The sequence below is a fragment of the Phycodurus eques genome, chromosome 8 (assembly GCF_024500275.1).
Source record: "Phycodurus eques isolate BA_2022a chromosome 8, UOR_Pequ_1.1, whole genome shotgun sequence".
Lineage (NCBI taxonomy): Eukaryota > Metazoa > Chordata > Actinopteri > Syngnathiformes > Syngnathidae > Phycodurus > Phycodurus eques.
This window is the reverse complement of record NC_084532.1, coordinates 2,687,775-2,699,777: the sequence shown is the minus strand read 5'-3', so window position 1 is coordinate 2,699,777 and position 12,003 is coordinate 2,687,775. Positions and strand designations below refer to the sequence as shown.

The 12,003-nt window shown below is 39.8% G+C and overlaps 1 protein-coding gene across 2 annotated transcripts; it reads left to right on the top strand.

Moving 5' to 3' along the window:
* The first annotated feature begins 1,097 nt into the window (after positions 1-1,097).
* LOC133406705 (leukocyte elastase inhibitor-like) lies at positions 1,098-11,374 on the top strand. Of its 2 annotated transcripts, none has more exons than XM_061684529.1 (7): positions 1,098-1,224; positions 6,504-6,692; positions 6,779-6,916; positions 6,996-7,113; positions 7,207-7,349; positions 7,643-7,810; positions 10,932-11,374. In XM_061684529.1, exons 2-7 carry the CDS (start codon positions 6,525-6,527, stop codon positions 11,337-11,339), a joined length of 1,143 nt encoding a protein of 380 aa, XP_061540513.1. In that variant the 5' UTR covers positions 1,098-1,224; positions 6,504-6,524; the 3' UTR covers positions 11,340-11,374. The 2 variants fall into 2 exon arrangements, with proteins under 2 accessions (XP_061540513.1, XP_061540512.1); XM_061684528.1 differs by having other exon boundaries at positions 1,133-1,224; positions 6,488-6,692.
* Positions 11,375-12,003: the final 629 nt, after the last annotated feature.

The following is a 12,003-nucleotide window of genomic DNA, read 5'->3' as shown; positions in this document are numbered from 1 at the left end:
AAACCAGAAATGTTTATCATGGTTGCCAAGGCTATGCTGTAAGTCTGCAGGATGAGTGAGACAAGCTGGAATCTCTACCGTAAATCACCCTGAATACATGTTTCCAAACATGACAAATTTCAATTATTATTGCGTAAAATTAAATTGGGCTCATTACTTTTTGACTCCTTTTGTATATTTCTGATGGCTGACTTTTACTCCCTACATTTGAAAACAGATAGCGATGCTTTCTACTTCTTACTTTGTCAAAATGGGATTGTTATTTTTTCAAACTCGGCTGATGATGACACAACATTAAAAAAAAAACACCAAGAGGTATAGTTAACTGCGGTTTAGATCTTGATTGATTGAGATCTTGGGGACTTATAAAGAGGAGGTAATAACAGGCACAGCAGCACCTTGGAGGAACGTAAACCAAGGAGTATTAATCACGATGACACAACAGATTCAGAGACGCAAGATAGTCTCCATCCTCGTTGTTCAAAAAACACATAAAAGTAAAACGTATTTTCGTTGTTATTAGCTCATTCAGCATTTGTTTTTGTTTTTCATTTTTACTTTGTTAGCAAAGGGGAACAACTGAGCCAATGCTATCTAGCCTTTCCCCCCCCCCCTCTTTTCTGTTAGAGCACTATGCAAGTTAATAAGAGTATAGACACAAAATAGGTGTTGTTCATAATTGATAGTAAAATTTAATTTTTACTTATGTTAAGTACATTTCAAAGTCTGGACTTAATTACATTTTACACTTCTAATTTTAAGTAGAGATTGTGAGTACCTGTCTAAATGTAGGGAGATACATTTTCTCCAAAATACCACTGACTTTGTCTTAAAATAACTTTTGAAGCGATGTATTATTATTCAATAAGAACTGTCGGTGGGTGTGTTTGTCTGGAAAAGCAGCGTTGTCGTTAGGGCTGACAAATCTTATTGCTCTTATCTTACGTGCAACGAACAGCAATGTCGTTTGACCTCACTGTTGACTTTGTTCCTATATAATGCCTTGTATTGTTGCACAGTGACTTATCGCCCAGTCACGCGTTCCACCCACACGCTGCTGTCCAAACACACTTTGTATATAAATGAGTCACGGCGCGGGAGCGTGAATTTAATTCACAACCCCACCTCTGGACAGATTGGATCCGTTTGGGGGATTTCGGTGGAGCTTTGTCTGCTTTTACCTTGCACGTAGTGACTGCAGCGGCAGTGGTTGGAGACAACCAGGTAACGTGACGATCCAAACTGAAAAGGCAATAGTACAATACAGAAGTTGACAGTGTTGTGTGTTCAACATACACGCCATCGTTAACTGTTGTAGTGAGCCTCATTTCCGTGTTAATTTTACTACCTGCGATAGCCTACTAGTACTTGAAACATTTATTTTGGTCAGTCAACAGCCACAATCTTTGTAATGGTTACTTGCTTGTCCTTCTGCCTCCCCATCCATTTCCTGTTTGCAGCAACTTTGTATTGTTTTACTGGAAACGATCACCCTTTTGATTAAACCCACGGGAGGGAAGGGGGGTTATGGTTGTGGGGACTACAAATACTACTAATAAATATATTTTATATACCGGTAGTGCTTTTCTAGATTTGCAAAGATTTAAATAAAATATTTACAACTACAATGGTAACAATATTTATCTTTATAACAATAAGGTGAATAAGGATAGTTCATTATGCAAAACATAGATGGTTTCTTCCACTTTCTGCTCCGTGTCGAGGTCTGATTTTTGAGCATATTACATTAATGATCCTCAAGTAACTGCTTTAAAAATGGATAGTTTACCAAAGATTGTTCTTGCTTTGGTTTTAAATGGGGACATGGGATTCGGCTGCGGTTCAGTGCAGGGGCGATTCTAATCTACTTGGATACAGGGCTGGTGACTACTCCAAAATCTTGAAAAATCCTAAACTATTTGTTTTATCGCCTTCAACAGAAAGCTGTGATGTAATAATTTTAAAAAAATAGCTGCAATATTTAAACAACTTATTCGCTTGACTGATTAATTTTAGCGTGTTTAATAAATTAAAGTTGAAGAATTTCAAAGTGGCCCTTGCATCTTTCGATTTTTACTGTGTGTGGCCCTTGGAGAAACAATTTTGAACATCCCTCTATTGGCTAAAGTAAAATATGAAATGTATGTATAATCCTGTACTTTACTTGAAACCCCATTCTCTTTTCATCTTGTCTCTCTGCCATTATGAAATTAATGTGGTATTTATGTACAAAATTTAGTTTTTTCAAATTTTTACAAAACTATAAAACAAATTTACAAAGAGTGAATCTGAGTAAAAGTGTCAATACAGGAAGTGGTTGTATGACGCTGTGTAAATCTAATGTCCTAACTTGTTGTAAAACAGATATAACAAGAAAACTAGATACACCAGTGAGCTGCAGCAGCCTTGATAACCTATATGCCTAAATAGCGGTCATGTTGGTGGGGGCCACATTCCCATCAAAAGCAATGCACGAACATTGAAAATAAGTCATAATTTGCTAATTTCTCAATTCATTTTCATTAGGTTACTTTGTTTGTCAATGCCAACGTGTGTAATATCAAAACAGAACATTTGAAAGAATAACTCCAAAAATATGTTTGTCTTTGAAAGGTTATTACCAGTTCCCTTGTTGTGATTGTCCCACATTTTGTGCAACTGTATGTAGCACAATTCCGGCCTTGTTATTTGGGTTTTTGTGCTGCTCACAAACCTGGAATCTGCCAACGCTTTGCTCCCAATAGCTTTACATTGCTGTAGGCACGCAGCTCAAATGGGAGTGTTGTAGCTACCTATTGTTCATATATTTAAGGTTGTAAATCGATCCATATTGACTTCTATCAGAGTGTAGAATATTGTTTCATGGAGAACAGCTTTGTCAGTCAACCAACAAAATGGTGTACTGTGGCTAATATTTGGATAGATTGATACCGAGGTAAAGCATGTTTCCACAAAGCGCAAAGCAATACACATTCTGATTCATTTAAATCAAATTACAATATATTTTAATGGCTAAGTAAGCGATTCAACTTTGGCCTGCATGCATCAATCAGATTCAGCTCAGAGAACATATACCTTATAATTAGCTGACCAAAACATGAACGTTAAATAATAAATACTGTATGTTTGTCTCCATTTGACATTTGATGGCAGATAATTTTCCACATAGATATGAAGAATAGGTGGATACGAAACTCCCATTTGTGCTTCGTGCCTACGGCGATGCTAAGCTGGTTGGGGGCAAGGTGTCAGTTCATTCCATGTTTGTGGACAGCGCAAGAAACAAGATACTGACATTGTGCAATCACAACCATGGAACTGGGAATAACCATTCATACTGTAGATAATAGTAGTTTTTGGCTCTTTTTCCATTATTAAATCTTGTTGAGAGCTTCACTCTATGAGAGCATCACTAAGTACAGTACTTGACTACGAGGAAAACACTAATGTCAACTTGCAGCTGGACAAGCAAATACCAGAAGATGAATAGTAACTGAAGCATAGTTGAACAGGATAATGCAGTAATAGTAGTAGTAGTAGTAGTAGTAGTAGTAGTAGTAGTGTAAATAGCCATTGCAGTCAGAGAAGTAGTATCAGAATTTGTAATCCAATTGTATCCAATTTGTTTACAAGTACAACCACTTACTCAGGGACACGTACAACAATTTCAATGTACCTGTTTTTAATTTATACAAATGGAAATAAACTGTATTCTGTTCTACAACCCAATTCCTATAAAGTTGGGACGCTGTGTTAAACATAAATAAAAACAGAATACGATTTGCTAATCATTTTCAACCTATATTTAATTGAATACAATAGAAAGATGGCGGCACGGTGGACTACTGGTTAGAGCGTCTGCCTCACAGTTCTGAGGTCCGGGGTTCAATCCCCGGCCCCGCCTGTGTGGAGTTTGCATGTTCTCCCCGTGCCTGCGTGGGTTTTTCTCCGGGCACTCCGGTTTCCTCCCACATCCAAAAAACATGCATGCTAGGTTAATTGACAACTCTAAATTGCCCGTAGGTGTGAATGTGAGTCCAAATGGTTGTTTGTTTGTTTATATGTGCCCTGCGATTGGCTGGCAACCAGTTCAGGGTGTACCCTGCCTCCTGCCCGATGATAGCTGGGATAGGCTCCATCACGCCTGCGACCCTAGTGAGGAGAAGCGGTTCAGAAAATGGATGGATGGATCGACAATACAAACACAAGATATTTAATGTTCAAACTGATCAACTTTATTGTTTTTAGCAAATAATCATCAACTTAGAATTTTATGGCTGCAACACGTTCTAAAAAAGCTGGGACAGGGTCATGTTTACCACTGTTACATCACCTTTTCTTTTAACAACATTCAATAAACGTTTGGGAACTGAGGACACTAATTGTTGAAGCTTGGTAGGTGGAATTCTTTCCCATTCTTGCTTGATGTACAGCTTCAGCTGTTCAACAGTCTGGGGTTTCCGTTGTCATATTTTATGCTTCATAATGCGGCACAAATTTGCAGCGGGAGACAGGTGTGGACTGCAGGCAGGCCAGTCTTGTACCCGTACACTTTTACTACGAAGCCATGCTGTTGTAACACGTGGTTTGGCATTGTCTTGCTGAAAGAAGCAGGGGCGTCCATGAAAAAGACGTTGCTTGGATGGCAGCATATGTTTCTCCAAAACCTGTATGTATCTTTCAGCATTAATGGTGCCTTCACAGATGTGTAAGTTACCCATGCCATTGGCACTAACACAGCGCCATACCATCACAAATGCTGGCTTTTGAACTTTGCGTCCATAACAGTCCGGATGGTTCTCTTCCTCTTTGGCCCATTTCCAAAAACAACTTGAAATGTGGACTCGTCGGACCACAGAACACTTTTCCACTTTGCATTAATCCATCTAAGATGGGCCGAGCACAGAGAAGCTGGCGGCGTTTCGATGTGTTGTTGATAAATGGCTTTTGCTTTGCAGAGTAGAGTTTCAAGTTGCACTTGCGGATGTAGCGCCGAACTGTATTTGCTGACATTGGTTTTCTGAAGTGTTCCTGAGCCCATGTGGTGATATCCTTTACACATTGATGTCGGTTTTTGATGCAGTGCCGCCTGAGGGATCGAACGTCACGGGCATTCAATGTTGGTTTTCGGCCTTGCCGCTTACATGCAGTGATTTCTCCAGATTCTCTGGACCTTTTGATGATATTATGGACCGTAGATGATGAAATCCCTTAATTCCTTACAATTCTACGTTGAGGAACATTGTCCTTAAACTGTTCGACTATTTTCTCACTGACTTGTTCACAAAGAGGTGAACCTCGCCCCATCTTTGCATCTCAATGACTTAGCAATTCAGGGAGGCTTCTTTTATACCCAATCATGGCACCCACCTGTTCCCAATTAGCCTGCTCACCTCTGGGATGTTCCAAACAGCTGTTTGATGAGCATTCCTCAATTTTCTCAGTCTTTTTTGCCACCTGTCCCAGCTTTTTTGGAACGTGTTATAGCCATAAAATTCTAAGTTAATGATTATTTGCTAAAAACAATAAAGTTGATCAGTTTGAACGTTAAATATCTTGTCTTTGTAGTGTATTAAATTAAATATAGGTTGAACATTATTTGCAAATCATTGTATTCTGTTTTTATTTATGTTTAACACAACGTCCCAACTTCATTGGAATCGGGGTTGTATCTCCACAGTGTTTGTTTCTACATACAGTACATGCATATAAACAGATAGTGAGAGAGAGAGAGAGAGAGAGAGAGAGAGAGAGAGAGAGAGAGAGAGGGAGAGAGGGAGAGCGAATAAGGGCGGGAGAGAGTCAGTGGAGAGAGACAAATGAATTAATATACAGTCAATGATTATTTGATTGATTTTACAATCAAATATTTCAATCTAAAAATACTTTATAATACACTTACATACATACACATGTAGACTTATCAACACACACTCACAAACATAATAATACACTTTATAATTTATCATAATTATGTTCATATATTCTCGATATATTTATCTTTATGTTTTTAAACATGAAACTATATGTATCTATGAAGATACATACTTGTATTTGTATATATAATTTATTATCGCTACCTACCCTTCCTATTACATTAGCTCTTTGTAATTTTGTATCTGTGTTTGAGTGGTTACACTCCTTGGCCACCTTAATTGTAGTTAGTATTGACTGACTGTCATTGATTTGTGTAAGTACTATATATAATTCAGTGAAGTACTGGTTTATGAACGCTGAAAAATATTAATACTGTATTCAGATGACAGGTTACTTAGTTTAACCCCCTAAGCGAAGTTTTGCACTTTTTGGGTTGAAAGAAATTATGAATCAACAACAACTTGCTAGTTTCCCTTCACTATTAGCCTTAGAGGTGTGTGACAACATGGACATATAAATTAAGTAAAATGAATGTTGAATGAAACAATGTCAACAACAGATAATCTAATTTGGTGCAAAATCAAAGTAATTTATTCAGAAGTGTTTTCAGCTCTTGTTCATTGTAGAAAAATACTTCACCATCAACAATGGCCACCCTCAGCATCTCAAATACAACTTTTGCTCTGGAGCTGCTCCGCACCCTTAGCCAAAGAAACCCTACCGGAAACATCTTTGTCTCCCCGCTGAGCATCAGCTCAGCCTTAGCAATGGTCTACCTGGGGGCCAAAGGAGAGACTGCTGCACAGATGGCACAGGTAAACATCAGTTATTCCATTCAATTAAGTCTTTATTATTGTTTCTGATTCAAGACAAAAGTCTGTGCTGTAAAACCCTCCCCTAGGCCCTGTCATTTAGATCTGGTGAATGTGTCCATGCAGAGTTCCAAGCTCTTAATGCAGACATCAATTCACCCTCTGCTTCTTACATCCTGAAACTGGCCAATCGTCTTTATGGAGAAACGACTTCCCATTTCCAATCTGTGAGTTTTTGAGGGGTTCTGGCAGTTATTGAAGCAGAAAAGTTATACACTAAATTTATGAGCCACTATTTCTTTGCAGCAATTCCTTGATACCACACAGAAGTACTATAATGCAGATCTGCAAACTGTTGATTTCATCGGGGCTCCAGAGGCTTCCAGAGCAGAAATTAACAGCTGGGTGGAGCAGCAGACAGAGAGTAAGACCTCTGAAACAATGAATACTGTACATATACAGTACTAAGTCATGAATGTAAAATTTGTGTTGCTTTGTTTTGCGTTTTTCCACTCAGATAAGATTAAAGATCTTCTCAAACCAGGAACTGTCAGCAATATGACAAGATTGGCTTTGGTCAATGCCATCTACTTCAAAGGCAACTGGAAGCACCGCTTCAATCCAGCAAACACCAAAGAGATGCCATTTAAAGTCAACCAGGTGCAAACTCATTTCTGTTGTCTGGATCACTTATCATCACTAGTGTCTCCGGTGAACTGGTGCCAATCCCACCTGACTTTGAGCGAGAGGCAGGGTACACCCTGGACTGGTCACCAGCCAATTGCAGTGCACATATCGACAAGCAACGATTCACACTCATATTCACCCCTTGGGATAACTTCGAGCCTTCAATTAAGAAACTTGTTGGGAATGTGGTGGGAAGACACTCAAAAATGTGTCCATCATAACGGGTGATTTCATGTAAAGTTCTCTTATCTCTTGATGTTTGTCAGAATGTGACGGAAACGGTGAATATGATGTATCTGATGAAGAAACTGCCTTACAACTACATCTCTGAGCTGGGTCTGCAAATCCTGGAGCTGCCATACATAGACGATGAGCTCAGCATGATCATCCTACTTCCAGAGGAGCCAACTGACGGCACTGAGCCACTGCTGAAGGTACACAACCTAACAGTAACTTCCTCCATAATTCCATCCAATTTGTAACTCTCACAAGGAGTGGCAGTTCTGAGGGGTGGGCACTGGCCCCTTAACACTGTGCCTGGACCACCTGAGCCCCCACCCACTAGGTACAATTAAGGCCTCTTTGTACTCCCGTGTTCGCGCGGCCGACAGCGCCCGCATTGGTCACATTACCGACGCATTGGGCTGCGCGGCCCCGGTGCGGCACTTGACGCGCACACAGAACAATTTCTCGCCACGCACAGAATGCCGCGGAGATCATCTCTCGTGATTGGTCCGTTTTAGTCACACGTGCGTGTGCGCGTTTAAAACTTTGGCCCTCTGAAGTCAAATCGACAGTGGTGAGTGCTAACTACTCAAAGCATAACAGTGCAGTGTGAACAGTATTGTTTCCTCCAAGCAGTACCATTTGTGATGCTTATTTATGGATAATGTCAGCACCCACCACTGTACTGCAGCCCAGCTATCATCTCTGTTAAATTCATTGGTGTATGACACACTTTCGTGCTGCTTTGTTGTTACACAATTTATGCAGACAACGCGCCTCTTGCCATCCCACCTAACTATCTGAATTTACAGTGGATATAAAAAGTCTGTACACCCCTGTTCAAATGGCAGGTGACTGTGATTTTAAAAAAAAAAGACAACACCAAGACAAATTCTTTTAAAACTTTTTTCACCATTAATGGAACCTACAACCTGTACAACTCAATAAAAACATTTATTAAATCCTTTGGTGGCCATATACAGAATTAACCAATCACATTCAAACTCATGTTAAATGGGAGTCGGCACAGACCTGTCACCACTCCAAGTGCCTCTGATTAACACCAAATAAAGTTTAGATGTTCTCGTAGTGTTTGAATGTGATTTCTTAATTCTGATCACATGCCACATCCCCAGTTCCTGTTTAAGACGCACACTTGTTCAACCACATTATTTCAGTTGTTTATTTTTACTTCCCCTCACGAAAATATTTTTTTTTTTTTCAATTGAGTTGTACAGATCACAAATTTGAGAAATTAATATTTTTGGTCTAATTTTTTTATATGACAAAAACCTGGTATTTGAACAGGGTTGTATAGAATACTTCTAGCCTCTGTAACTGAGAAACTGCTTAGCGAAAATACAGCTTTAGTGTTTGTGGTGCAAGATACAGTACTTAGATCAGGGTTCACCAACATTTTTGAAAATGAGAGCAACTTCTTGCGTCCTGATGTATGTAAAGGGTTACCAGGTTGAAATAACATCCATTCTTTCCATTTTCTGAACCACTTCTCCGCAGTAGGGTTGCAGGCGTGCTGGAGCCTATCATCGGGCAGGAGGCGGGTTACACCCTGAACTGGTTGCCAGCCAATTGCAGGGCACATACAAACAAACAATTCACACTCACAGTCACACCTACAGGCAATTTAGAGTCTCCAATTAATGCATGTTTTTTGGGATGTGGGAGGAAACCGGAGTGCCCAGAGAAAACCCACGCAGACACGGGGAGAACATGCTAATTCCACACAGACGGGACCGGGGATTGAAACCCGCTCCACAGAACTGTTCGGCAGACGCTCGAACCAGTCGTCCACCGTGCCGCCTGGAATAACATGAAATAACAAATGCTCTCAGATTATTTGGGGTTAAATCATCTCATCGTCATTGCGCCGGCTAGCTTGTCACCACGAACGCTATTGTTAGGTCATGCGCTACAATACTGACCTTAGAATTACAAGGGTTTTATTTCATAATGTCATTTTCAAATTTCCCCAATTCAAGAGTAATAAAAAAATGGCAAAAAAGGTTAGATCCAGTAAACTGGTAAGTATTGCTTTTTTTTTGTTTTGCTTAGAATAGCAACACTGAAAAAATTTGAGTGTTGCTCAAAAAGAAATTTGTCACTAATATACAGTGGATATAAAAAGTCTACACACCCCTGTTCAAAATTTCTCAAACACACGTGGCAAAATGTGCCATGGTCCGCGGAAAGTAAGGTTGAACCTATTGGCTATATAATTCCTACGATGCACATTACCAAAAGAAAATCATACATACTGTGAGGCACAGTGATGGAAGTATGCTTTGGGGCTGTTTTGCTTGGAATTAAGAAGTTTGAAATAGCAGTCAGTGTTACCATAAAACCTTCAAGATTCTGATAGTAAACAACAACAACAAAATCTGGAAAAGCCTCTAGAACAGGGGTGTCAAACAAATGTTTGTCTTGGGCCACATCGCAGTTATGGTTCCACTCGGAGGGCCGTTATGGCTGCAAAGCCATATGATTGTATGATTGCCTCACATTATTACATATACACAAATTAATGTTTGTTCAACTACAGTATGAATCAATTTTATTTTTAAAGTGGGGTTGGAAACAAAAAAATGCCTGCAATATCTCAATATTTTTTAAAAGTGAAGCCAATTTGGAATTTTGGTATTTTAGCAAGAAACACAAAGTCGGGCCACCACTCTCACGGCCCACCAGTTTGACAGCTGTGCTCTATAACCTCTGAAGTTTGTTGTTGTGCTGACACCCCTTTAACGTGTTTGAATGTGATTGGTTAATTCAGAAACACAGGTACATCTCAGTCATATGAGGGTTTGCACACTAACCACATTATTTCAGTTGTTTATGTTTACTTCCCCTCTTGATAAGACTTGGAAAAATTCAATTGCATTGTACAGATTATAGGTCACAAAATGGTGGGAAAAGTTTTTAAATGGTTTATCGTAGTCTCATTTTTGAATATCACAAAACAAATGGCCATTTGAAGGGCTCCTTATATCCACTGAAACATAATATAGCATATAAATATTATATATATTGGGACGGTGTGCTGCAGAGGGTAAGTGTACGCCCTGCAACTGGAAGGTCTTCAGCTCGTATCCCCGCCGAGCACATGTCGTCGTCGTGTCCCTGGGAAAGACACTTAACCCACATTGCCTGCTTGTTGGTCAGAATGTCACCAAATTTACTGGCAATACTCTTTTGACACAACACATTTTAACTAGTTATGCTGATGTATGTTGGTTTCACCTTTTCTGTGTTACAGTATTTCAGAATCTGAACTCAAGGTAAAGTATGTATTATTTTCTTATTTTCTTATAGCTGGAGAAGGAGCTTACACATGCGAAGCTAGATGAGTGGACCAACAGAGAAACCATGGACATCCACTCTGAAGTTCTTGTTCATCTGCCAAAGTTCAAACTGGAGGAAGAGTACGAGCTGAATGAACCTTTGGCTGAACTGGGTATGACAGATGTGTTTTGTGCTGCGAAGGCCAACCTTTCTGGAATGAACGGCGAGGGAGGACTTTCCCTATCCACAGTGGCCCACAAGGCCTTTGTAGAGGTCAATGAGGAAGGCACTGAGGCTGCTGCAGCCACTGCTGGCATGGCAGTTTTCTGTATGCTGAGGGAGGAACACTTCACAGCAGACCATCCCTTCCTCTTCTTTATCAGGCACAATAAGTCCAATTCTATCCTTTTCCTCGGGAGGTTCTCCTCTCCTCAGTAGAGACAACTCAAATAAAATAAAATTTAAAAATGCAATGAAGGGTGTGTTTCTTCTGATTACATTTTCTAACACAATTGGTGACTGCTTAGTACATCTGCCTCACAGTTCAGAGGTTCCATGGATTCGAATCCTGGCGTTTGCATGTTCTCCCCGTGCTTGTGTGGATTTTCTCAGGGTAGTCCGGTTTCCTCTCACATTCCAAAAATGTGCATTGTAGGTTAATTGAAAACACAATTGTCTTGAGTATAACAGAGTATAACCTACCTTTTCAACCAAAGTCAGCAGGGATAGGTTCGAGCACCTCCGTGACCCTAAAGAGGATAAGCAATATAGAAAATGGATGGATGGAGTATGTTGTTTTTAAAGTGAGTTACTCATTTAATATACTCACTCTTGCATATCTAATGATGTTTAATACTAAAGCTGTATCAAAAACATCTTTACAATGTCGGCAAGCAGTTTTAAAAGACTGTCAGAGAGATTTTAAACATCCTTCCCATATCTGTACAGCTTGTCATATAGCAATATATTTTAAATGATAAAAGGAAAATAAGGAAGCACGGTGAAGGACTGGTTAGCACGTCTGCCACACAGTTCTGGCCTTTCCTGTGTGGAGTTTGTATGTTCTCCCCGTGCCTGTGTGGGTTTTCTCTGGGTACTTCCT

Bases quoted from the DNA above. Each gene is read 5' to 3' on its own strand.
- LOC133406705 (XM_061684529.1), top strand. From the start codon at position 6,525: ATGGCCACCCTCAGCATCTCAAATACAACTTTTGCTCTGGAGCTGCTC. The intron at 6,693-6,778 runs GTAAACATCAGT...ACCCTCCCCTAG, and splicing joins CTGCTGCACAGATGGCACAG to GCCCTGTCATTTAGATCTGG. The intron at 6,917-6,995 runs GTGAGTTTTTGA...ATTTCTTTGCAG, and splicing joins CGACTTCCCATTTCCAATCT to CAATTCCTTGATACCACACA.